We start from the raw sequence: 26,814 nt of genomic DNA on the forward strand, positions 1-26,814 counted from the left end.
CACATATTTTCAAAGACTTCTCTAGAAATTCCTTCAGAATTATGAACAGAATCCCTTCGATGATTTCTTCAGAATGCGCCGTAATTATTCGTCCCGAATTTCATCTTGAGATTTCTCTGAAAATTTCTTTGAGAATTTCACCAGAAGTTTTTTCCGAAAAAATCACCTGGAATTTTTCAAAAGATTTTGCCAAGAATTCTAATAATTGCTCAGAAGTATAACTTTGGAATTTCTAAGAAGATTGCGTCAGGAGTTCTTTTGAAGACTTCTCAAGGGTATCGAAATGTTTTCCCAAATATTATTTGAGGCATTTTCAGAGGATTCGTTCGGAAATTTCCTTCCAAACTGAATACAAAAGTAGAACAAAACAAAAGGACAGATAATTATTATCGAATTGTCGCTTTGATTTCAATACATGTTACTTTTGTGCTATTGTTGATAAGTTGATCAATAGTACAACAATAACAAAACTTGTACTTCAACAAAACATGTTATTGAAATGTAATTGAGTGAATGCATATCAATAGCTTGATTATAACTAAATGAGATTGTCCAACAAAATTTGTTATGGAAAAGCTATGCCTTAATAATTAAATAATAACAAAACAAGATATAAAAACAGGTTATGTGATTTCGTAGATATTAATTTGATATTCTCCTCTGCTCGGGATAGCATCCATGCAATTCAACATTAAATCGCGTTTTTCTCAGTTTGCTGTTTATGAACGTGGGACGACTTTGCTGTACACGGCAGTGGAATACTGGGTAGTGGGTGGGTGATACAAAATGGGAGATCTACACCAGAAGCCACGACGCTTGCCAACACTGTCAGAACTGTTCGATCAGCTAACGGCCACTACCCTTCAAGGGTGCTGGCAGTAAATGAGACTTGTGCAGTGCAAAAAATGAAAATCACCCGCGAAATGTACCCGGAATCAGGGAAATTAATCAATTTTGAGCCCTGAAGAAGATCCCAAAACCTAGATCGAAACGTTGACGATGAGATAAGAAAATGAACGCTTTTCTTTGACTGAAAGCCGAAATCCCGCGAGAGAGAGAATTAAATTTCCCAGTCGAACATCTAGAAGTAATTCTACAAAATTTGAATTCATGCGACCCAATGTCTAACAATAATTTCTGCAACTTAGTGGGAGACAAACGTAGGTGGCAAAGGAAAAAAATCTAAATAAATCCTAAAATATGTGTTTCTCTTCACACGGCCGCCACTGCTAAATCCGTATTGATTTCTACCCGGCCTGTCCTGTAGTAGTAACATGCCGTAATAAAAACAATCGATTGTTATATTTTTTTTCGCTCATGACGATTTTGCTTTTATTATATTTACTCTTCAGTCATGCCAAGCCGTACCAGCTTCTGTGATTTGCCTATGGGATGAATCCACACGCCATTTGTGCACTATCAGTTACAAAGTTGATAGCCTGAGTCGTCGGTTGTTCTGGAATCTATTTCTACCCGATTGGCGATGTGTTTCGTCGTTGCCTTCTCTCCTCCCGTGTTCTATGCCTGCGCCGAGCCGACCCGGCCGCTGCTGGCTGTTACCCAAGTTCGAGGTAGAAGAGAACGCTGCCTGCGGTCACGTCGTTCAGAAAGTTCGTACCTTCGGGAGGATACAGTCGATCGTTATAGACGTTTAGTTCGCTTGTGAAAACGGCTATTCTAATCCTTGCTCATCTTTCTTGGAAGTGAAGTGAGTGACCGTAACGGTTTACGCGCAATTTGTACCTGCTGTGCTGGAAAGTTCCTTAAAAGCCGGGTCGGTGTTTTGTGGTGCGTGTTTGGGAAAGTGATGCACATTGTTCTACCCGTGGAATTCGAGTCGATCTATTTGGACCCGTTCTGAGCCCACTGAGGTGTGATTGGCTTCGGAAAAAACCTACGCTGCTTGTGGAGGAAACCACTCCATATTTATTTTTGAGACCCCGGTGCAAACAAAAGCCGCCAAAATTCCGCTGTACAGGGATCATTCGTTGTACCTCTACAAGCTCGTCTACAGAGCCAACAGAAAGAGGCGCGCCAAAGCGATGCATACCATTGCCTACAATACCAAGTGAGTATTCAGTTTAGAAGCGGTTGTTGGCGGTGTAGTTTTGGCAGAGTTTGAGATAGAAGTGCGTGAAAGTAACGGGCTGTGAATAGTGTCAAATAGTGCAGAAAGAGCTCTGCAAACATAAAGTAATTATGGATAGTACAAATCAAGTGCATTACAGTGACTGTGCAGATTTAATGGAATTTTCACTTGTTAAAGAGTGTTGGGGGAAAAGGTTGGCATATTTTATGTTTGTAGAGAAATTGTTAGCAACAAGATTAAGTAGCTTAATCGCCTCAAATGTAAATAGTGTATTTTTGATTACTTGATATTGATATTCATTATTATTATTATTTTTTGTCTTTATTAACGAGATTTTTGCCCTAGGCTAGTTCATCTCGGGACCCACGCTTTACTTCCCTTCCGAAGGAAGAACCCACATTTTGTGAGCATGTCGGGAGCGGGATTTTATCCTAGGTCTTCGGCGTGATAGTCTAGTGTTCTAACCATCACACCAGGTCCGCTCCACATCGTTATAATTATTTTTATTATTATTTTTTCTGCTCCATACTGGAATCCATATCAAAGACCACCATTGCTAATTTGTTTCAACTGTTCAATATCTAATCCTTTTACACTGTTTGTGTGAGTCTCCTAAAGTTTATGCATGGATCATCACGCTTTGCTGAACACCACCCTTCCTCTTCAATGCGTGACGTAATTTATGGAGGTTGCGTTAGCATGTTGTGTACAGTGAGCCCCTGATAATGTTTTGGGTTGACACTATCGAGGCAGTTTTCAATTATTATTCAATGTTCTAGGGCTGAAAGTATATAAGCTAGACAATACAAATTCCAAATATCATAAAGATTGTAGCGTTACAACCAAAGTTACAGCCCATTATAGCGCGCACCCTCCATGTGGACAAGGCAAAGCGCGAAACTTTACACGCGAAATGGTGTTTATAAAAAGTGCCCTGGTGTGCAGCATAGTTGTCCCATGTTCTATATCTATGGGAATCTCTATTACCATGGGACAACTGGAGTAGAGCATGCATGGGCGTAGCCAGATGGGGGGCAGGACGGAGGCGTACACCCCCCTGGCTGCCAGATTATTTTTTGTATTTTTGACTAACTCAAAGGTTAACAATAATTCAGCGGTCCAGAAAAAAATATCTCGAGAAATAAACTATTCTTTAATTAGGGTGTTTATCTATAATTATCAAACTTTTCTAATTAAAAAACCACAAGAAATCTCGCCAAGTATTTCTAGAAGAGAACCACTTCCATCTTATCATATAATTTTACCAAATAACATGCATAATTTAATGCCTAAATTATATGATGTTTATTCATGAAGTGCATGTTGCTGTGGAAAACGAAGGACTTTGTTGAACCATATGCAGCTATAAAGTGTAGTAGCACACAATTCACGATTTTTCACTAGTATTCAATTTAATCAAACGTCATGCTAAGACCAAAATACCTGAGAATTTTTTATGAATTCTTCAGAAATTCCTTTATATATTTTTTAAGGAACTTCTCCAGGGATTCCTGTTTTCGAGAAATCCTTCAGGAATTTCTTCAGGGATTTCCAAAGAAATGGCAACAGAGATCCTTTAGGTATTTCTGTAAGTACTTTCAGAGATAACTTCAGGGATTTATTCATATATTCCATCTAGAATTTCCTAGAGATTGCTCCAATAAATCAATTTATAATAATTCGCAGTATTTCAGCAGGATTATCTTCCAGAATCCCTTTTTTGAAAATTTTACCAGAGATTATCTAAAATCTAAGATTCCTCCATGGATTCCCCCAGGAAATCTTATTAGAATTCCATCAGGAATTTCTCTTGGAATTCTTTCAAGGGCTCCTGCAGGAATTAATCCAGTACTTCCTCCAGGGACTGTTCAGGGATTCCCTTAGGAATACCTCTTGGAATTGCTTCCTAGAATCCTCCTGGGATTTCTCCAGCAACTCCTGCAGGGATTTCTTCAGGAACTGCTACAGGGATTGCTCAAGGAGTTCCTCCACGAACTCAACTTAGGATTCTTTCAAGATATCTCCTTGAATTCCATCTGCGATTTCTTCAGGAATTCTTCGTGGAAATCGCAGATAGAATTCATCAGGAATTCTCCAGGAATTCCTCAAGAGATTCCTCCACGAATTTATTCAGGGATTCCTCCAGGAATTATTCCCGGGATTCCTCTGGGAGTTGCTGCAGTGATTCCTCTGAAAATTCCTCCAGGGATTCCTACAAAAATATCTCAAGAGATTTCTCTAGAAATTCCTCCAGGAGCTAATCTAGAGATTCCTCCGGGAATCCTTACAGGCATTCTTCTAGGACACCCTCTAGGGATTCCTCCACGAAATTTTTCAGGGATTCCTTCAAGAATTTCTCCAGGGCTTCACTCGGGAATTCCTCCTGTGATTCTTCCTGGAACAGATTAGTTTTAAAAGTTCCTCCAATGATTCCCCCAGGAACTCGTCTTATGATTCCTTCAGGAATTCCTCCTTGTATTATTTAAGGAACTCCTCCAGAAATTATTTCAGTACATCATCCAGGATCTGTTTAGGTATTCCTTTGGGAATTCCTCTTGGAATTGCTTCCGGGGTTCCTTCTGGAGCTTCTTCAGGAATTCCTGTAGGGATTTCTTTAGGAACTGCTACAGGGATTCCGCCACGAACTCTACTAAGGATTCCTTCAGCATTTCTTCTAAAAATCCTATCTTCAGGATTTAATTTGGGTATTCTACTACAAATTCCTTCGGAGATTCCTCCAGAAATTTCTATGGGAATTCCTGCGGGGATTTCTCTAAAAATTCATCCACGAATTCCTCCAGAGATTCTTCCAGAGATCCTTTCAGAAATTCTGCCAAGAATTCCTCTAAGAATTCCTCTAGAGATTTCTTCAGGAATTCCTCCAGAGATCCCTACAAGAATTCCTCCAGGGTTTCCTCAATGCATTTTTTCAGAGCTTCCTTCAGTCATTCATCCAGAGATTCCTCCAGGAATTGCTTCAGGGATTCCACCAAGAATTCGTCTAGGAATTCCTACAGGAATTAATCCAGGATTTTTCCAAGGGATTCCTCCAAGATTTTTTTCCAGAGACTACTACAGGAATTCCTCCAAGAGTTTCTCCAGGAATTACTCCAGGGATTCCTCCAAGAAGTCTACCAGGAATTCTATCCAGGCATTTTCCCTTCTATCAGGCGTTCCCCCTTGGATCCTTGCAAAGATTTATCCAGGAATAATTTCAGTGATTCCTCCAGATATTTCTCAAGGAATTAATTCTGGGACTCCTCCAGAAGTTCTTTCAGAAGTTTTTGGAATTTCTCCAGTAATTCATGCAGCCATTCCTCCAGGGTTTTATCCAGGAATTTTTCCAGGGTCTTCTCGAAGAATTCCTCCAGAAATTTCCCCAGGAATCTTCAGGGATTCCTCCAGGAATTTTACCAGAAATCAATCTAGGAATATCTTTATAATTTCTTTAAGCAGTTCATTTAGGAATTCCTCCATGAGTTCCTCCGGGAACTTTTACAGGGATTCCGTGAAGAATTTCTCCAAAAATTCTTTCAAGAATTTCTCGACGAATCCCTACGGAAATTTCTCCAGGAATTGCAAGAAATCTTCCAGAAAATCCTCCAGGAATTTCTCAGGGGATCTTTCTGAAACTGCTCCGGGTATTTCTTCAGGAAATCTTCCGGGATTTTCTCATGAAATCTTCTGGGATTTTCTTCAAGAATTCCTCTAGGACCTCCTCCAGAAATTCGTAAGGAAATTTCTCCAGGAATTCCTTCGGGAACTTCTCCAGGAATCCTCCTTCCTGGAGGCATCCCGGAGGGAATTTCTGTAGGAATCCCCGGGGGTATTCCTGGAGAAGTATCCGGAGGAATTCCGTAAAAAAAACGGAAGAAGTCCTGCAGAAATTGCCAAAGGAATTCCTGAAGGAATCACCGGAGGATTTGATGATGGGAGTCGTAGAGGAATTCCTGGAGATATTCCAGGATGAAATCCCGGAGACATTTCCGGAGGAATTCCTAGAGAAATTCCCGGCGGAGTTCCTGGAGAAATTCCCGGTGGAATACCTGGAGGAATCCCTGAAGGAGTTCTCGGAGGAATCCTCGGAGAAATTCCTGGAAGGTTTCCGGGAGGAATTTCTGGAGGATGTCCTAGAGGAATTGCCGGAGGATTACCTGAGGAATTTCCTGGAGGAACTCCTTGAGGCAATCCTAGATTAATTCTTGGAGAGATTCCCGGTGAAATTACCGGAAGAATTCCTGGAAAAAATCCCGGAAGAATTCCTGAAGAAATTCCTGGAGATTTTCCCGAAAGGGAAACGAAGCAAAAAAAAAGCAATTATATAGAGTGACAACATTTGTCTATAGGGAATCAAAGATGGAGTAAAATTATTGCCTCTGGCACCACCGTTTTCAACCACCTACTATCCTGCCAAATAGCTCTTAAATTGCGTAACAATTATGCTGAAAACGAAATACGTCTTGGTCATGAGGGTGTTCATACAAGTATTTTTTTTTTCGATACTAGACGGAACCCATCGCATAAGACACCAGATATGTCTGACTTTCTCTTAACATTTGGAACAATTTGCGGTCGTAGACCGCGAAGTGATCTGATGCTTATGAAAAAAGTTATAGCGTAAACATTGCTTGGCGAAACCGTATGTTGCTATTGTTATTCCTTTACATGTTAAAACATAAACACATGCATGCGATTCGTTGGTTATAACTATTTTCGCAAGCATCGGATCGCTCTGCGGTCTTCGACAAAGTTTTTCAGAACATCCTATCATTTTGGTATTTGGTATCGCTTAAAAAGTTTCAGACAAACTTTTTCAACTTATAAAAAAATGCCAAAAAGTGAGTTTTCCCATACAAAATCCCATACAAATTTCAATTGCAATGCGCAAAGTGTAGACGCAACCGATCGTGCTCAAATTTTGCACAGATACTCAGGACCCGAAACGGAACCAAAAAAGTTTTGATCTGAGAAAACGGTTCCGATGACCCACACTAATACATGCATGTTTGAAATTTTCAGATACAAGGCGCCACCTAGCGGATAAATTCCAAACCAATGACTTTACAGATAGTTCTGAGCTTGCTGAAAACAGCATCATTCTATCTTATCAGGTTTCTGAGATATGAGGGTTTGAATATTTTTGACACTGGCGCCGCCTAGCGGCCAAATCGCGAACCAAAGTCGCCGTCATCAGTTAGTTATCAATCTGCTGAACAAATTCGCCGAAGACACTTCACTTCTACCTAATCGGGATCTTGTGATATACGTTGTGCAAAGTATGTGGTAAATTTTGGTACTCCAAGACAATCCGGAATCCTAAACTAGAAGAGTTTTTCGGGACCTTGTGAAATTTTTTATCAAAATCCATCGAAAAACAAAAAAGTTATGACTACTTTTGTGCTTTTCCGAAGATTTAAATTGTACGCTGGCTGAATGAAGGTTCGCATTATACCGGGCAAATTTTTGGATCTGTGGAGTGTGGATTGCCTTGAACTGACTCTCTATATTCAAAAAATCATATCTCAATCACTAAAAATCATTCATCTGTGATTGTTTGATACGCCAAATTTCCTGAATATTCTGATTAAAATATAAAACCAGAGTTAGAGTCAGGGTCACGAGACCATAAAACTTAACAAAACTTTAAAAATGCACATGTTTTAACCCACAAAAACCAAATTTGTCCCCTCCAACAATTTTTTTCTTAAAAATAAATTCAATAGCTTTCACACATATATAAAGAAGTTTTAAATCGGTCAAATCGGTTCAAAAGTTATGATTTTTGGAAATTTTTAGTTTTTAAAAACCACTCTATCTGAAAATTGAGTTTTGGCCAATGTGATATTGAAATAAGTTCGATTACATACAAGTTATGAACCGAAACCTACATAGTTCAAAATGTTTACATCGAGTTCGCTGTAACAAAATGACCTCCATCGCTTTGAACACAATTCTCCATTGTAAAATTAAAGGGTGATACGGTCAAAATTTGGTCACACATTTTTTTCATAATTTCTGACTGCGTACACCAAAACAGCTGATTTTTGGACCAGTAATGCTACATTATACATATGTAGCTTAAACCATAAAATTTTCATCAAAATCAATTACAGTATCGGACAATAAAAATGCACCAAAGCCGTTTCCCCATACAAACTAGTCAACATTGGATTGCCATATCTCAGTTATATCTCAACCGATTGTTTTTATTTTTCGATGACGAACTACAAAATATTTCAATTTTCAAAAACTATTGAAAAAGTTCAGTGATAACTATTGATACAAAAGTTACAGATAGGTTGAATTTTGACAATAAAAATGCACCAAGACAAAAAATTATGTAGCAAAAAATGCTGAAGTCAAATCACTATGGTGTCTTCGGCAAATATGTTTCTTGTGTGATGATCAATAAATTTGCTGAAGACACCATAGCTATCTGACTTCAGCATTATAGTTTACACAATTTTTTGTCTTGGTGCATTTTTATTGTCAAAAATCAACCTATCTGTAACTTTTGTACCAATAGTTATCACTGAATTTTTTCAAAAGTTTTTGAAAATTGAAATGTTTTGTAGTTCGTCACAGAAAAATGAAAACAATCGGTTGAAACATAGCTGAGATATGGCAATTCAAAGTTGACTAGTTTGTATGGGAAAACGCCTTTGGTGCATTTTTATTGTCCGATACTGTAAATATTGGTTGATATATAGATAAAACCAACGACCTACCTTTTTAAAATTTTGTTCAAAGGCGCTCCATAGTAAATTATCGGAAATTTAAGGTCAGTAAAGCACAATTTTATTTATAGAACTACTGCTCCGATTTTTATCAAAATTTTACAGTATAATACTATTATGAAAATATGTTCTTAGTAACATTTTGAGCCATTTTGTATGAATACTTTCAAAGTTGTAGCAGTTTGAATATGAAAAAAATGACCGGGTGCCACTTAAGCAAATATAACTTTGTAACGGCTGGATCAAATTGAATGAAATTTGTACACAACATTTTGATATGCATACTTCACCCACAGAAAAATTTTCATTGAAATCGGTTGAGCATCTCTGGCTTTACAAAAAATACAGTAAAACTGTGTTCTTATTTGTGCACAAAATTTTGAAATTGCAGATCTCAGAGTTCAACAATATCTCCGCAAATGGTAGACCGGGTTTCATGAAAATTTTATGGTTAAAGCTACATATAATGTACCATTACTGATCCAAAAATCAGCTGTTTTGGTGTACGCAGTCTAAAGTTATGAAAAAAGTTGTGTGACCAAAATTTGACTTGACTTGACAAAATTTGACCACCTAAACAAATATAATTTTGTAGCGGCTGGATCAAATTGAATGAAATTTTTACACAACATTTTGATATGTATACTTTACATACAGAAAAATTGTCATTGAAATTGGTTCAGTATTTCTGGCTCTATAAATAAAAGAGTAAAAATGTGTTCTTATTATTTAATCCTCTTTGCGCAAAATTTGAAAATTACAGTTTTTAGGATTCACAATATCTCCGCAAATACTAAACCGGTTTTGATGAAAATTTTATGGTATAAGCTACATATAATGTACCATTACTGGTCCAAAAATCAGCTGGTTTGGTGTACGCAGTCTCAAGTTATGAAACAAATTGTTTGACCAAATTTTTACCGTATCACCCTTTATTGCCTATCTGCAGTATGGAGCTTACGTATAAGACATTATTATATGTAAAATCGAATGAAATGAAATGGAAATTTAAGTGTTCCAATAATTACGTCAGGTGTAGTTTTCAGAATTTCTTTCTGTGTATAATATTATTTTCCATTCAAATGTCTTTTCATCAGTTAGTGCCTTTCGATGTCTATTTGACGAATTGTCCATTCGACTAAATGTCACATGTTTCCTCCTCCATAATGTAGGCTTCGACTAAATATCCATTCGACGAAATGTTCTTCATCTGTAAAACCTTGACCAATTAAGCAACTTTGCCGAAGACAAAAACCTTGAAAATCATAAGAATCTGGAGTTGACTACATCTGTACCCAGGTAACCAATAAGCATTTGAATAAGCCGTATTTCTGTTTTATAACTGCATTCGGCCTGCTTACTGCCGTATCATAGCAGTTCGACTGCTAAACTGGCCTATATTAACAATTCCAATGCTACTCAAAATCTGACAGCATTTTCGTAGCATTTCAAATGCACGGTATGTTTTGGTCAACAGGCAGCATAACTGCTACTTTATTGCCATGAAACTGCTAAGAGAGATGAGTGATGCTAAAACCACATCACATTTTCACTTTCTAATTTACGTGCCACTGCTGTAGAAGCCATCATCATTCGCATGTCCAGTCAAACATAGGTAACAACGAAGAAAATCAATGGGAAAACATACAGTATACTCTGTAATTCAAAGGTCGAAACACGTGTGAGGAGATGAAAAAACCGTGTCTATTCCAAAAACCGTGTAAAAAAAATCTGTGCAAAAAACGTGTTTATTCCGATAATTGTGTAAAAAACCTTTGTGTACAATATTACAATAATAGTTCTAGTAAGCGTTATTAAACCACAGACAAACAGACGTATCACTTGGAACAAAATATGATAAAATCATCATCACACAAACATAATCGCCCAATGCTAATTATGCTGTGGTACGCAAATCCACTGAGTAGATGGCGGTAGTGAGCAAACGTCAAACAGGAGCTAAAGCGATGCGAGCGCCATGAGCGAGCGATTTGCGAACTGCCAAATATTTGAATAATCCGATAAAAAGGGAAACGACGGGAAGTTAGTAGAGTGAGACGTCTGTTTGTCTGTGATTTAACCGTTAAAATTGCTGCGTAAGCCATGATTTTCTGTTATTTGAAATGTTTCATGAAATTGCGAATGACATATAATCAAAGATTGCCTAGGTGATCGCGACGTGTAATCAGTATAAACTTTAATAAGCAGTTTACGCTGTCAAGTGAATCCCCCAATATGATTATTATTGATTAAAGATATGTACACAGTTCAAAGTTGTCACATCGAGCTCGCTGTAAAAAAATGAGCCCCATCGCTTTCAACACGATTCTCCATCGGATTGTAAAAATACAGATTGTCTGCAGTATGGAGCTTGCTAACAACATTTCATGCAAGAAATTCTTTATGGTAAAATCGAATGAAATGAAATGGAAATTTAAACGTTCTAACAGGGTACGAGTGCCATAAACAATCTCACGCTCCCATATTCATCCTATTCGAAAACAAGCGATTACGGCGCCCATTCATTCCGTTCTTTTTGTTTTCATGCGTGCTCACTTCTAACAAAAAAATACAAAAATAAGAAACAAAACAGGGCTTCAATCCTTTGTTTTTCTTAGGATGAAAATGGGAGTCACATGCTTTCTAAGGGAACCAATACCCTATCAAGTGTAGTTTTCAGAACTTCTTTCGATGTAAATATCAAATTAATTTCCGGTTGTTTTAATCGAATCATTGTAGTCCAAGCAATATAAGCAAAAGGAGTTGGGAGGTCAGCAATGCCAAACGAATGATCTACGACCATAAATTTCTTATTATTAGGATACTTATAGATTGCATAGATTATAGTAACTACACTAGTTTACAACATTTTTGAACTCGGTAAGCTGATGATCATTTGTGGTGTAGAATCATGCCCTGATTTCTAAAACGCGAAGGAAAAAAAAAGTGGAACGGATTTTTTTTTCGACTTTCCATACAAGGTTGATGATTTGAAATCGATTTTTGTTCTATTTTTAAGCAAAGTCGCTCACTTCACATATCTCATTCTCCGTAAGCAATGCTCCGATTGAGCTGAATTTTTTACTGTAACTAGTCTACATATGATATGTCAAATGAACGATAAAAAAGAATTTTTAAATTGTTTATTTTTCTTCTTGAAAAAAATAAATACATTGCTTATTATATTTTTGGAAATTTTGCTAAAATTTAAGGAGATCGTCCCTAAAACTCGCTAATTTCTTGAATTTCATCAATCTGATGCAAAACCTATATTCAGATGATCGAATGGTATTATATTCAGCTTTCAATCTATGGAAAAAGATTTGAAATTGGTTGAACAAAACGCAAGATATTTGAATTTTACTAAATTCCATACTTTAAAAAGCTGTAAAACTCGATATTGAGCTAAACCTCAAAAACTGTTCTACTTAAAAAATCAAACACGGTTTCGAAATCAGCGCTGAATTGTGCTTCAAAAATTATGGTCGTTGACAGAAGTTCACGACTTTGGTTTTATTTTGTAAACTAGTGTTACTTTAGTTGTTAACAACTTAATGTAACTAGTTTACGACGAATCTTAAAGTTGCGGAAATAGAATATCACCATACTAATTTAAAATTCGTGAGGTAGCCATTGCTGAGTCATTACAGATTATTTTATTTTCGAAACAAGCTTAATCTATTTATAGCCTAATCTCTAGTTTACTTCCGACGCGTCAACAATACTTCTTCGTTTCAAGGGTATCATGCGTAGAATACTTTGAAAATAGTTTTACGACTTCAAGCAGTTTGATTCAGAATCAGAATTACAGCCTTAAGCTCACTGCAAAACAAACTCATAAAAGCCACACAGTTCTGATAGCAATAAGACAAAATACATTGACTCCGCAAATGTTAATGCCTTCCAGAACCCATTAGATGATTGCTTAATTGCATTTTAACAAACGACCCAAGCTGATAATTGCAAATTCACAATCCGGCGCGGCAATTGACTTGGTTGAAGAGTGCATGATGGCTGATGATGGTGGTGCACGCTGGCCCAGCTAAGCATCATTCATTAATTCGCACTTTCGGTGAAAATCCCGGCTTAATTGCTGACAAATCAACATCAGGGTGACTGATAAGATAAGCGGGCCGTCATCGGTTCAGGAGTTTGCTTTTGGTGTCGTCACTACTGGCCGGAGTCTGAGCGCTCTGTATGCGGAATGGTGGGGAGTTTTGAGTACAATGCTTCGTTGAGATGTGATGAGCCAATGGACACTTAGTTGAAAATAATATTTTTCGATAGTCAGCGGTTCCCAAACGAAAGAATATTGGAAACAGTACAATTTTGTAAAGCTTGCAAATCCTCCTATTCCGATTATAAGAAAAAAAACTATGTAGAAGGGATGGAGTATGATTTACGACTATGTAAAAAGTATTGATTTTTAAAATCAATCAAGCCCTTTTGAATTTCGATACAGTTAGCTGAGAGAAAGCAAACAAGACTTTTCAAAAGTGAAATGGCTTAAAAACTACAAACTTCAGATGAATCTTTTGGACATTTGTAACTTTTAGCCTTTCTATTGCATCGCGTTGGGAACAGTTAACAGTTTACTGACGTTATGTACGGTTTAGGAAAAAAAATCCTACTGCAAAAGGAGGGTAAAGGTATTTGTAAGGTTCCATTTTGAATTTCTTCAACTTGAAATATTTCTGCTACGTAAATGTTTCAAATGTTGATGTTCTTCAAACTACTTCGTGCATTAGCTGACGTTCACCTCGCATACGTAGTGAACGCGCAGTCTGCGTGTCTGGGTTTTAATGGCCCCAATACACGACTAGGGTTAATGAGATGTATCAACCGTTATCTAAGACAGCATATTTCAACATGATACTAGAATTTTTGTATCTGAGTGCATTTCACCCCTCTCTCCCCCACGCACCTCATTAGAGCAAGACGATGTGCGACAGGCGCGGCGCCTTCGAAGAATGATGGCCAACATATTCAGCCGTTGGAACGATGACTTCTCAAATGACACTCTGGCCATTAATGGCGACGGCGAAAGGTGATCATGCGTGCTGTTCATCATGGGCAGTCAGTGCCTGGAAGAAGCGCCAATTTCTTCACACAGCATCAGCTGCCAGCCAGCAATGGTGTCACTGTGCCGATGTGGCGACTGACTGATAGTGCCCTGCTATCTGTGTCACATCTTCTGGAAGACACTCGGCAGATGGTGGAGGCTGTCCGTAGCTTCGCGCAGTAGCTTTTTGTCAACGAATCCAGTCGGAAGTCGTCGTCTGTTTGTTTTAGTGAATAATTTCGGCCAGCGAAGAAATTTTCCTTAGGGAATAGTCGAGAACGTCGGTTTTAGTGGGTGTAGTACTACCGAAAATGATGTAATTATTCATAGTTTTTGAATAAGAGTAAGACCACGTGTCACGAAGTGCATTGTTCCCAAGTGACCTCAATAGCTGCTCGAGTTCTGTTTGTATTTACATCTCAAACATTCCGAATGGGAATTGTAACTGCGAACGTTGGGAGAACTTTGTGCTTGAGAGTTCATTCTTTCCCTTTCTCTCCGAATTGTAAACTTAATCTCGTACAGTAATCTGGTGACGAAATGATCACTTTCAGCAAATTATGCGAAAAATTACGAACTGCTTCAAATCCTATAAAACCATCTATTGAATATAGTACTAAAAATTTTCAACAAAATAGCGATTACTAAACAAATACATAAAATCATACTTTAGGCACCTGGCAGGAATGGATGAACCATCAGTTCATCCGCGAAAATAGCACATCAACACTTCAATGTGTTGGTGCATACATTATAGCGTATTAGTTGACGCTACTACCTGACACAAGATGGAGTCAACAAACATTTGAAGTGCTTTAAGTTTTTTCCTCGTAATGCCTGTTGAAGAGACCGCTCAATAACGACCAGATAACAGTGTCCTGCTAATCTTAGAATTGCGCAAATAGATGGCGTCATTTGTCCTAAAATTTTACCTAATGGTGATCAACATGTCCCCATCTTACGGTACTGCACTGAGGTCACATCCGCACACTTGCAACGAACGTCATCGGTTCTCTCGTTTTCCTACACCGAGAGTTGCATTCACGGCCATTACCTTATCGCCGAACGATGGTTTCGAAATGCACTGAACCCATGCAAGAATCAATAATTACAAATTACGACGTTACTTGAGCGTATCGCCTGCCTGCCCTGTGCCTGTCAATGAGCTGCCGTACGATCGACAGTGCTAACCAACAATCCTTTCATTCTTTCCGTAGATTTTTCATCGAGAACTACTCGCACGTAGACGACGATGACGAGTTGTACCTGAACTACGACTGGTCGTCCGATTCGATGTCGATCAAGAGCAATATGAGGTAAGTTTGGCATGTAACAACATCTGTTCTATTAAGCGAATAATCACATTTGAACATCGTTTTAGCAACGCTAGCCAATATCCGGATTCGGACGGGAGTGGAGAGAGGCTGTCGTTGGCGTACGAGAAGCTGTCGAAGATTCCGCGTAAAATCGCGGAAAAGTTCTCCAAGACGACGACCATCCTGGATCTGAGCTACAACGATATCAAGTAGGTTTCTAGTTAAAATTTTAGACTTGACTACAAAAATTGGTGATTTTAATTGAAAAGACTGTGAAAAGGCGAAAAGGTGTACACTGAGATCATGAATATAGCTAATCGTAGCGAGTTAGACCATTATGAGTGTTATCCTATTTCTCACCTCAATACATATAGTGGTAGCTTTCAACAATTGAGTACTGTACATGCTACGTCCCATTGATAGCTGTGAATATATAGTATGAGAAGTTAAAGAAGTCTACTTAATAGAGTTGTCAAGACTTTCTCAAGTAGCATTTTAATGACCTATCAGTAGGGTGGCCCACACTCATATGAAAAACAAAAATATCAAAAAATGCCAAGTCTTACCTCCTAAATCAGTTGTTTTGGACTCCCAGAAGCTACGTTCAAAAATTGAGCGAAATCGGTTGAGCCTAAGGGGGCGCTCAAAACGCTTGAAGTTTGTATGGGAAAACTTGGCCAAATGTTTGCAGAAATTTTAAGTTTTCGAATTTTGCCGCTAGGTGGTGCTGTAAGCGTTCAATAATCAAACCCTTTGATATTATTGTAGGTGACTATATGCCAAACAACTTTGTCTGTGAAAAAAGTTATACCCTAGGTAAAGTCTAGTCTAGTCTAGTCTAGTCTAGTCTACACATACACAGCCATTCATTGAAAGAATCCTGGAAAATGATAGAATCGACTACTTCTACCATTTTTCTTGTCATTATCAATACTTGCAAGGCATCGGAGATGTATTACAAGTATTGAAGCGGCCAGGCCTACTGTGCAGCGTTATTGAATACAATTGAACAGAACTATGGAACGGCGACATCTCGTCAGCCGCTCCGTATCGTATGTGTAATAAATGTAAAGCAAAAACGTTGGGAGTGACGTTGCTAAGAAAGTTAATGTCACTCCATTGGGGCTCCTCTTCTTCCTGGGATGGGACAAAGGTATTTATGGTATTAACCCCTCATGTCCTGGCTCGAAAGCCTAGGTTTAAGCGCCATTGCTCGCTCTCTGAAACGAGAAGAAAAAATAACGATCCCTTCCCCGACTGGATTAAATACCCTGTATTATAAACCGACAAACTACTTAGAACCATAACTGCGAGTCTATGACGCTGACGATTACACTCGTAAATCAAAACATTAGCGGTACCACTCATTACACATTCACCACTCTTCAATGAACCATGCATCACCCTACCCTTTCTTGTTGCATACCGATCGAAATAGGCCAGGGGAAGTGGTTGACCTAGGGCCAGGATGAACAAAACGTCAAATCCACTTTTTCTTTTCATACAAGCTATGGGGAGAAAAAGCAGATTTGACGCTTGGTTCATCCAAGGACCCATGGCCAACAGCATCAACAACACATCAACATTCCTTGATGAACAGAATTCACCCGGCCCGAGAGTTCCGACACTAGAACGGCCCCTATCAGAATTGGAAGATTCCGATTGGAAACGGCCCCACTCCAGTGCCAAAACTCCAGGACCGAGTGATCTCCGTTCATCAATGAATAAGTCCATACCGTCCGCACGCAAAGAGCTATACGAAGAAAAACAACACGCCAGAATGCACTCCCATCCGAAGTAGCTCCACCTAAACTATTTCCGCGCACCGAACCACAAATATAAAACAAAAGCAGCACAACCCCAACCCAAAATGGTTAAGCTTTCAACTGGAATTCGCTCACCCGGGAAATGTATCCGTGGAATCGTCTGATAACTGCCTTCTCAATGTTGGTAATCCAATTCGGTTACGGGTCGAAGCGGTCGACGCTGCTGCTTTTATGCATAACCTCCATCGATGCTTTTCTCCATTTTCGCCAGGCCAGGTCTTCAGAAAAACGATACCGGGGAATCCACAACTTCTTTCGCTCGGTTCCACTACCAGACATCATTGAACGGGTTCCACAATTTTTCTTCATAATCACTGGTTTTGCTGGTTTTGCTACAATTTGAATTTTCACTTTTCGAACTACAATTTGACGGGAGCAAATTTTTGCTTCCGTTCTCTTCTACAGCCCACTACGATCTCGAAAGTTATACCCTAGGTAAAGTGAGTATAAACTTTATTGTTAATTTTCCAATACTCTTAAAGGAATAATATCAATAATGAAATTTCAATACTTTGCCTCACTTTTTCTAGGGTATAACTTTTTATCACAGCCGTCGGATCACTTCGCAGTCTTCGACAAAGTTGTTTGGCATATAGTCACCTACAATAATACCAAAGGGTTTGATTACTGAACGCTTACAGCGCCACCTAGCTGCAACATTCGAAAACTTTAAATTTCTGCAAACATTTGGCCAAGTTTTCCCATACAAACTTCAAGCGTTTTGAGCCCCCCCTTAGGCTCAACCGATTTTGCTTAAATTTTGTACGTAGCTTTTGGGAGTCCAAAACAATTGATTGAGGAGGTAAGACTTGGCACCTTACCTATCAGTCTTGTAGAGGTTTTGAAAACCACCATGAAACCTATTACTTTTTCTTTTCGTTTTATGAGGGTTCTAAGAACCTCTTCTAGCCTATTTGACTAAAAAATGTTAATGGGGTTACCCACCCTGATGAACCTTGAATTTTTCTTGGTGATGTTTATAATGTTTTTAACTTTACACAGTAAATAAATTTGCAACATACACAGACGTAATTTGGTACATTTGGGAACGTAATATAGCCCATATAGCCGAGGCGGTAAACGCACGGGTATTCAGCATGACCATGCTGAGGGTGACGGGTTCGATTCCCGGTCGGTCCAGGATCTTTTCGTAAAGGAAATTTCCTTGACTTCCTTGGGCATAGAGTATCTTCGTGCCTGCCACACGATATACACATGCAAAATGGTCATTGGCAGAGGAAGCTCTCAGTTAATAACTGTGGAAGTGCTCATAGAACACTAAGCTGAGAAGCAGGCATTGTCCCAATGAGGACGTTACGCCAAGAAGAGAGAGAGAGGGAACGTAATGCCACTCGATCACATCTTTCTCCAACAATGATTACACTCACTGCGTAAACACTGACTGACGAGTCACAAAAGATGTCATCAAATCGATTTCATCAGAAAGAAAGAACTAGTTTCATATTTATCGACCACCAGCTGACACGGTAAAATTTCCGAGAAGTTTTGAAAATTCTTCACAATAAGCAGCTTATTGTATGAATCCGTAAAAATATATTCTGTTTGTATGCTTTGTCTGTCGATCTGGCATCTAGCCATTGCCAAATCAACTCCAGGAATATCTCCACGGAGTCTTCCAGTTCCGTTTGTTTCTCCAGGTTCTTACTGACTATTTTCTAGGAATTTTATTTCGCCAGGAATTCTTCCAAAAATATTTTAAAAGATTGTTCTAGGAATTCCATCAGGGGTTTCTTAAGAAGCTTTCTCAGATATTCCTCCAGAAACTCCATTAGATACTTCTAAAAAATAAATTTGGAATTCATCTGGGCATTCCGTTAGGAATACTTCAGTAATTCTTCAGGGATTTCTTCTGATTTTCCATAGATTTATTTAAAAATATTCCCAGAGCCTCTTTCAGCCTTCTTTCAAAGATAGGAATTTCTCCGCAGATGTTTGTAGGATTATCTTGTCAATTCGTCAGAAATGTTTCCTTGGAAATTCTGTAGGCCTAGTGCTGAAAACCTTGTAAATAAAGCTAATAATAATAATAATAATAATAATAAAATAATTCTACAAGTATTCATATTTTTCTTGAAGTTTTTACAGAGGTTTATCAATTTCTTTCTCCAGATTTCTTCAGAAAAAAACGCCAAGAATTTCTCAAGGATTTTTTTTCAGAAAATTGCCCAGGATTTTTGAAGTGGTTTCACCAGATATTCTTCTGAAAATCTTCCAAAAAATATTTTTGGGAATTTGACTTAAGGATTATCAAACTCAGATATTCTTCCAGTGGATCTTTCAAGGATTCCTCCGAAGGTTCTAAAGAAATTAATCAAGAAAATTTCTTCAGAACTGTTGTCAGTAATTTATTTGGAAATTTTCTTCCAAAATACACTTTGAAATAACTAAGGGGATTTGTCCTGATAGTTCAGTTGTTTTTTTTTTCGAAATATTTCCTCCAATATTCCAAAGAATTCTTCCGAAATATCAGCGAAAATCACTCCAGTCAATATTACAAGGATTTTTTTAATTTTTCAGTAATTGTTTAAGCGTTTGGCTCAGAAAAATATCTGGGGTTTCTTCAGAGTTTCCTTAAAAAGGGATTTTTTGAGAAGTTCTCACAGCGCAATTTTTGCATTAGAGACTGCATCTCTTCTGCTTGGGGACAGGAAAAAATTACACAACGTTTGGCTTATGATAACTACAACATTCTCATCATTGACTGGCACTCGTTTGTTTTCTTGTCGAATTGATGTTAAATTATAGAGTTCTGAAAAGTTTGATTTTTTTAGAAGCATTTTTTTTTTGTAAGAGAATCAAAACAGTTGCAACTGTGTTTTGCTATTAGCTCTTGAAATTTAAATTGTAGTGAATTATTAAGTACATCGAGATTTGAAATACGAACAATTGGAAAAAAAGTTTGCTGATTGGTTAGTTTTTTAGATATCATGATCACCGTAACCGTAACACACTTTTTAGAAACACAATTTTAAGAAAATCGCGTTTAAAGTTTCACACTTTGCCTTTGGCTGTCAATTTCGTTCTTGTTTATGAAATTTGGATTTTCAATATTTTTGCTTGAATTTCATTGAAATTGAACAATAACAATATCAAAATCACGCAAAATATGAGTTTTTTAAGATTTATTTTTCTTCTTTTTACTCGATTTTCCAGCATGATAACTATTCAACTGCTTTAAATTTTACTTTTCATCAAAAACTGCCAAAACAAGTTTTTTCCCTTTAAAATTTAAGTTCAGATCGATTTTTTGGCAGTTTTTGATCAAGCATCATATTCAAGGTCTTAACTTAAGATTTTTCTTAACCATTTTTAAAACACATTTTTGTTTTTTTTTTCAATTAGGTTCAGTTTGTTCACAACATTTTCAGAGAACCAAATATCTGGAAAAGCACATTGAAAGACTTAAAGATTTGAAACAGGACAAGTTGTTGGAAAATTTATCTGTCTCTTAAGTTTAAATTTTGGGAAAAAAAGGAAAAAATACAAAAAATCTTAAAAAACGAATTTTGCTTGATTTTGGGAAAAAAAATTCACAAGTTCATTCTCAATTTGAAAAAAAAAATCATGCAAAATATTGAAAATTGGTTGACAATTAAGAATGCAATGTTATGGCGATTAAAACGAATGATTTTTCTTATTTTTATTTTTTTTTTTAAATATTTTACGATTATTTTTGCGCCACGTCTAAATTCCAATACTCAAACTCAAAGGTTTCCTTTTTTGTGTCATTTGGTGTAGCAGAGTACATGTATACCTCGAACTAGTGGATCCTCGATAATATAGACCCTCGATTCTATGTTCTTCGATTTTATGTACATTTTTTAATGGTATATTTTTAATATTCAATCAGTTTAAAACTTGCAGCTTGTATTATGATGGCTTATAATTAGAAATATCTCTTGCTCTTTCAATGATCACGATGAGTGGAGTATATGGGGATAGAATGAGTGTAGCTGGCACAAATGGAGGAGAACGTGCCTCTGGAGCCGACCTACTGATGAGTATGAGCAATTCTCAAATTTTTCCTCAAAGATTTTTCCTCAAAGCTTTCTAACAAACTGCTTTCAACATTTTTTGTGACTTCTTTACCAAGAATGGTAATACTTTCCTGATATTTTGGTACAAAGATAGCAAAAGGCATGTTGGCGTTTACTTAGCTGATTGAATTCCAAAATTTGTTGCAAATTTCAGGAAAAAGTCATTGTAATGCTTGGGCAGATTACTGACAAGATGTGAAATACATTATTTCCAGTACTGTCGCGGAAACATCAGAGCTAGTTAGACAAGGTTCCCCGATTTCAGTGCCCCTCCACTGGTACATTCCCATGGATGAGTTCCTGAAGGAATTTCTGAGGGAACCGCTTGAGCAATTCCCGAAGAAACTGCTGGAACAAACTCTGAAATAATTCATGGAACAACTTTTGAAGAAATCCCTGCGGAAATTTCTGATGTAATTTGATGAACACTTTGAAGTCTCTTGTTACATTTCCGAAAGTATTGCTGAAGAAATTTCAAGAGACATTTTTAAAAATCTGAATAAAAATTTTAAACGAATTCCTGAAAAATCCATAGATGGATTTTCTGGAAAATTTTCAGCCGGAAAACTTGAAGAAGCGCCTGGAAAACCCTGGTGGAATACTTTACAAAACCTCTTGAGATATTAATGAAAAAAAAAATCTTGGAGAAACCGCCTGATACAAATCCTAAGAAAAATGTTTATTGCATGTCAGGAGTATTCCATAGAAAAATTCCTAGAAGTACGTGTGGAAAAAATCCTGGAGGGATTTCTGAGAAAGTACATGGAGGAATACTCGGCGAAATTTCTAATGAAATTTCCCTGAAAATTTCTGCAGGTATCTCTGCAAGAATGTCTTGCAGCCTTTTCATAAGAATCCTGACAAGAATCTCTGAAAGAATTTGCAAAAAAAAATCTGGTGGAATCCCTGGAAATTTTTTTGAGAAATGCTTGGAGCAATTTCTGGAAGAGAAATGTTTTGAAGGAATATCTAAAGAAATGTAAAAAATCTTGGGAATTGCCGTAACCCTCTAATACCCGAATTTTGATTTTGATCTAAATATCATTGATTCATCATGATCATCATAAATATAATCATGATTCTTTTTAATTCTCGATTTTGTGAATTTTGGTTTTTGATTTTTTCTAATTTTTTTTTGTGAACATCCCCACACTTTTATATTTTTCCTGGAAACCTATTTGGTACACCGATTTTTCCGACGAAAGTATTTGGTACACCGACGAAAGTATTTTGAGATTTTGTGGTTATAGTTGAAATTTTTTGTTCACGATAAATTTTATTTTTATAGAATTTCTAAAGCAACCCTTGAACAAAATTCTTGAGAAAGCTTCTGAGAAAATTTTGAAGGAATTCTGAATTTTTGGTTCGCAATGTATCCATGAATCATTCATTTTCATGGGCTATTTTTGAGAAAGTTCATGGAAGATTTTGCAGATGAACGTTTGAAAATTTTCTGTTTGAAAAAAAAAATCTGAAGAAATTCCTCGAAACTTTGTGAAGAAATTCCTAGGGTAGTTTCTAAGGAAAATCCCGAATGGATCTAACTTTTTTAACGAGTTTCTGGAGTTTCAAAAGATACCCTAGGAAAATTTTCTGACAAACATTCAAATTTAAAAAGAAATGACTTGGTCAATTTCTATAGCAAACCCCGGAGAAAGTTTTGAAATAAATCATTGGAAGATTGTTTGAAAGAATGCTTAAAGGAATTTCAGAAGGATTTTCCGGATTTTTTAGAAAAATCCCGAGAAAAACAGGGTAAATTTCTGATGGACATTCTAAAGAAATCTCTAGAGGAATTTCTACAGAAACTCATACACAACTTTCTTACACAGTTCTCTGTTAAACTTCTGAAGGAATCCCTAGTGTAATTTGTAGAGAAATTGGAAGCTGCTGTGGGAATTTCTGATGAAATTCTTGGAACAATTTCCAAAGGAACCTACTGATTTGTACTGACAAATTGTTGATGAAACTGTTGATTTTTTTTTTTCGAAAAACTCTGGAATAGTTTCTGAAGGCAGCGTTAAAAGTTTTATAAAAGGAATTTATAAGAAATCTTAGAATAAGTGAAAAGAAATTTCTGAAGGAATCCCTGAACAAATTTTTGATAAAAATCCATGGACGAATTTCTGCTGAAATTCAGGGATTTTTTTTTGAGAAAAAAATGGATAAATTTAAGAAGTAGCTGCACTTGAAGAATTCTTTGTGGAGTTTGTTGAATAGGAGGAATTTCTTAACCAATCTTAACAAAAAAATAATTCCGAATGAATCCATGGAAGATTTTTTGAAAAAATCCGTGAGGAAATTTTTGGCCCAATACTCGGACAAATTTCCCAAATCATTTTTAAAAAAGATTTTTTAAGAACTTCTAAAAAAAATCTGAAAAAAAATGATAGATTTTCTAAAAAGGATCTCCAATAGACTCTACAAACGGTTGCCTAGAGAAATTTCTGAATAAATATCCAGAGGATTTTCTGAAATAATCCGTGGGCGAATTTCTCAAACAATCTCTGAAATGAATTGCGAAGAATCATGGAGAAATTGGTGAAGCAATTTATGCCAGATTTCGGAAAAAATATTCACACACGAGGAACACACGGAAGATGTTCTGAAATAATTTCTAACATGATGATTGTTTTTGGGAAGTTTTCGTCGGAAGCCGTCGTAATGAAGCTGAAAATTCTGGGTTCACTTACTTTTATTTGACACTGCAGAATTGCAACAAAAGGCGAATAGTGGTACAAACCTACACTACTCGTACAGAATGATCGTTCGGTAAAAAGAGCACAACAGTAATCACGCTCTATCAAGTGCTTGTCACGAATCTCTAAATTTCCGACGGAAGCCCTTGAGGAATTTCAGAAGGGATACCTGGAGAAATCCTCGGAGACATTTTGAAAAGATTCCCTGATTGAACTTCTGAACTTTTTGAATTTTTTGGACATTTATGCTAATACCATTTTTGTGTCGATTCATTGCTCAAAATATTGTCGTTTCAATCAACCATACATATTTTTGGGAGACAAAAATTTTCGAGATAGTGATTTATTCATTATTTGGCGAGAATATTTGCCAAAAAATCTAAGCCTTTTATCAAAAACTCAGTTTTATCAAGTTTTTTTTTGTTTTGACGCATTTTGGTACGGAAGTGGAACCATTTCGGCAGGGGTCCTATTTTGGGCACTTTTCTGCTATAACTCAGTCAATTCTGAACCAATTGACACAATTTTTGGAACGCGATGAGATACGTATAGTATCTAGCCGTGTACAAAATTTCAAGTCAATTGGTTTGGAATTGACTGAGTTTTAGCGAAGAGTGCCCAAAATACCGGCCGCTGCCCAAGTGGTTCGCTATGCTTTAAATAAACATAAAATTAAAAAATTGCTTGGATTTTATGTAAAATTCGATTTTATAGACATTTATAAAATTGAAATGTCCACAAAATCGAGGTATACCTGTACTGCCCCTATTCGCATAAGAGTCCCATGTTTGCTGGGTTTCCTATTCACATGGGACTGTTATGCGAATGGGGGCAGTGTAGTTTGAATTGAAAGGAACGGTGTTTAGCTCAATTTTCTTTTACTAAATTTTAAATACATAGTTTAGACGTTTAACTGTTTCATTAAAAAAAAATCCTTCTATTTTTTCCACTATTCCAGAGACCTCTCCTTCCTGAGCCACTTCCGCAATCTCAACACTCTCATCCTGGACAAAAACCCCCAACCGGACGAGAAAACCCTGCCATCGTTGCCAAACCTATCCCTTCTATGGCTCAACCACTGCGAAATCGACAACGTCCAGAAGTGGGTCTACCGAATCCGCGACTGTTGCCCATCGCTCCGCTACCTCTCCCTAATGGGCAACCCGGGGGCAACATCGTCCTTCAACGGGAACTCCACCCTCGAGCACAACGACTACCGCATGATGGTGATCAGTATTCTGCCCCAGTTAAGCCATCTGGACGACGCGGAAGTGACCTCCGCCCAGCGGGCACAAGCCAAGCAGTACAAACACACCTACAACATCGGGCAGACGCAGTTCAACATCTTCGAAAGCGTTGGCCGGGGACAGCAGATGAGCCGGAAGGCTGCCCAGCGGCGCCAGCGCAAGAAGGAACAGGAACTGCAGCATAGGAAGGGCGATGCGTCGGATGATTCGTGAGGATGTTAGCTGATTGACCAAAGCTTCGGAGAAGCGATTTAAAAGTTTTATTTCGAATACTAGACTTAAGGCGTGAGACTGCTAATATCATTTGTATACGTGTATATATTTGTTGCGTTATGACGAGTTTGATGTTTACTTGTCACCAGTTTTAAGTACAAATGTGAACGATATTATTTGTAAGCTGAGATTGTTCTTTCTTTTGATGTAAAGTAATCGCCCTGCATAAAAAAAATGATACGCATCTAAGTGTAAATTGACCATCTTATGCGCTACAGTACTCTGGAGACAATGTGTGTGTTTGAGTCTCGTCTCAATCAAGGTATTGAACTCATTTCAGAGAAATACATCTCACAGTGATGTTCATTGACGTGGGTCATCATATTCGTTTTTTTTTTAAATCAAGTTTTTCGTCATTTCATTTCAGGTTCTGAATGACTGTGTAAAATTTTAACGCGATCAGCAATGCATACACTTTGCGCAACGCGTTTTAAGTTTGTATGGGATTTTATATGGGAAAAATTACTTGTTTTCGAATGTCAATTTTTTGATTTTGCTTGGACTGACCAAGCCATGTGGGAAATTACACTGTTGAAAATGCTTTGACATCCATGTGCACAACAAAACATGTGCTCGATGAACAAATTGAGATTCGAATTATAAAAAGAAATCCACGTACTCCGGTGAGACTCGAACTCACGACTCTCAATACGCTAGACGGGCGCTTCTATTCCTCATTTCCAAATTTTGCACAGTTGTTTGGGATTTCAAATGACATCTAAACAATTTCTTCTAGAGATTTCTCTCATCGTTTTCTTAAAGATCTCACCATTAAAAACCCTTCAGGAATTTATGGAAGGATTCCTCCAGAAAATCTTGCTGTTTTTCCTCCCGGAATTTCTTCTGGTATACTTCCAGCAATTCTTCCGAGGGTTATTATAAAAATCCCTTAAAATTTATTCCTGCAGGGTTTTTAACAGGAAGTTCTACAAGAACTCCTCTAGGGAATTACCCAGAAATTTCTGTAAGATTCTACGTATTATGAATCAATTAATATCCGAGTACTTTATAGATTTGATGCATGATTTTGTTATCGTTACTTTTGGCCATCTCGTATTACATTGTGCATTTGTCAACCTCATTTTAACGCAGTGATTACTCCTTTGTGGTTTATTTTAAAGAACTCTTTACAACTGTAATAAAACCTTTAATAAATCAAATAGGTTGCTGCGTTGACAAGTTTTGTGAAATTTTTATTAGCGCTTTATAGCACGCTTTTGGTACACACAAAAACTTAAACCAATGGATTTGTCGATGGCCGTTATAAACATCTCCTCTCCTCTCTCCTCTTCTTGGCGTAACGTCCTCACTGGGACAAAGCCTGCTTGTCAGCTTAGTGTTCTATGAACACTTCCACAGTTATTTACTGAGAGCTTCCTCTGCCAATGACCATTTTGCATGTGTATATCGTGTGGCAGGCACGAAGATACTCTATGCCCAAGGAAGTCAAGGAAATTTCCTTTACGAAAAGATCCTGGACCGACTGGGAATCGAACCCGTCACCCTC

At 37.4% G+C, this 26,814-nt stretch overlaps 2 protein-coding genes across 4 annotated transcripts in view; both read left to right on the plus strand.

Moving 5' to 3' along the window:
- LOC134288589 (uncharacterized protein DDB_G0283357-like) overlaps window positions 1-26,814 on the plus strand; it is a 498,750-nt gene that overhangs the window by 337,072 nt on the left and 134,864 nt on the right. The window lies entirely within an intron of this gene.
- LOC109411808 (leucine-rich melanocyte differentiation-associated protein) lies at window positions 1,614-25,435 on the plus strand. Of its 3 annotated transcripts, none has more exons than XM_029870067.2 (4): window positions 1,614-2,068; window positions 15,106-15,204; window positions 15,270-15,413; window positions 24,746-25,435. In XM_029870067.2, the coding sequence occupies exons 1-4, from the start codon at window positions 2,043-2,045 to the stop codon at window positions 25,245-25,247; spliced, it is 771 nt and encodes a 256-aa protein (XP_029725927.1). In that variant the 5' UTR covers window positions 1,614-2,042; the 3' UTR covers window positions 25,248-25,435. The 3 variants fall into 3 exon arrangements, with proteins under 3 accessions (XP_029725927.1, XP_029725926.1, XP_029725928.1); XM_029870066.2 differs by lacking the exon at window positions 1,614-2,068 and adding an exon at window positions 2,130-2,282; XM_029870068.2 differs by lacking the exon at window positions 1,614-2,068 and adding an exon at window positions 14,072-14,204.

Source organism: Aedes albopictus, chromosome 2, assembly GCF_035046485.1.
Source record: "Aedes albopictus strain Foshan chromosome 2, AalbF5, whole genome shotgun sequence".
Lineage (NCBI taxonomy): Eukaryota > Metazoa > Arthropoda > Insecta > Diptera > Culicidae > Aedes > Aedes albopictus.

Coding starts and splice junctions, on each gene's coding strand:
- LOC109411808 (XM_029870066.2), top strand. CDS start 2,200: ATGGATAGTACAAATCAAGTGCATTACAGTGACTGTGCAGATTTAATG. Junction 2,283..15,105: donor AAAGAGTGTTGGGGGAAAAG/GTTGGCATATTT, acceptor TTCTTTCCGTAG/ATTTTTCATCGAGAACTACT. Junction 15,205..15,269: donor TCGATCAAGAGCAATATGAG/GTAAGTTTGGCA, acceptor ACATCGTTTTAG/CAACGCTAGCCAATATCCGG.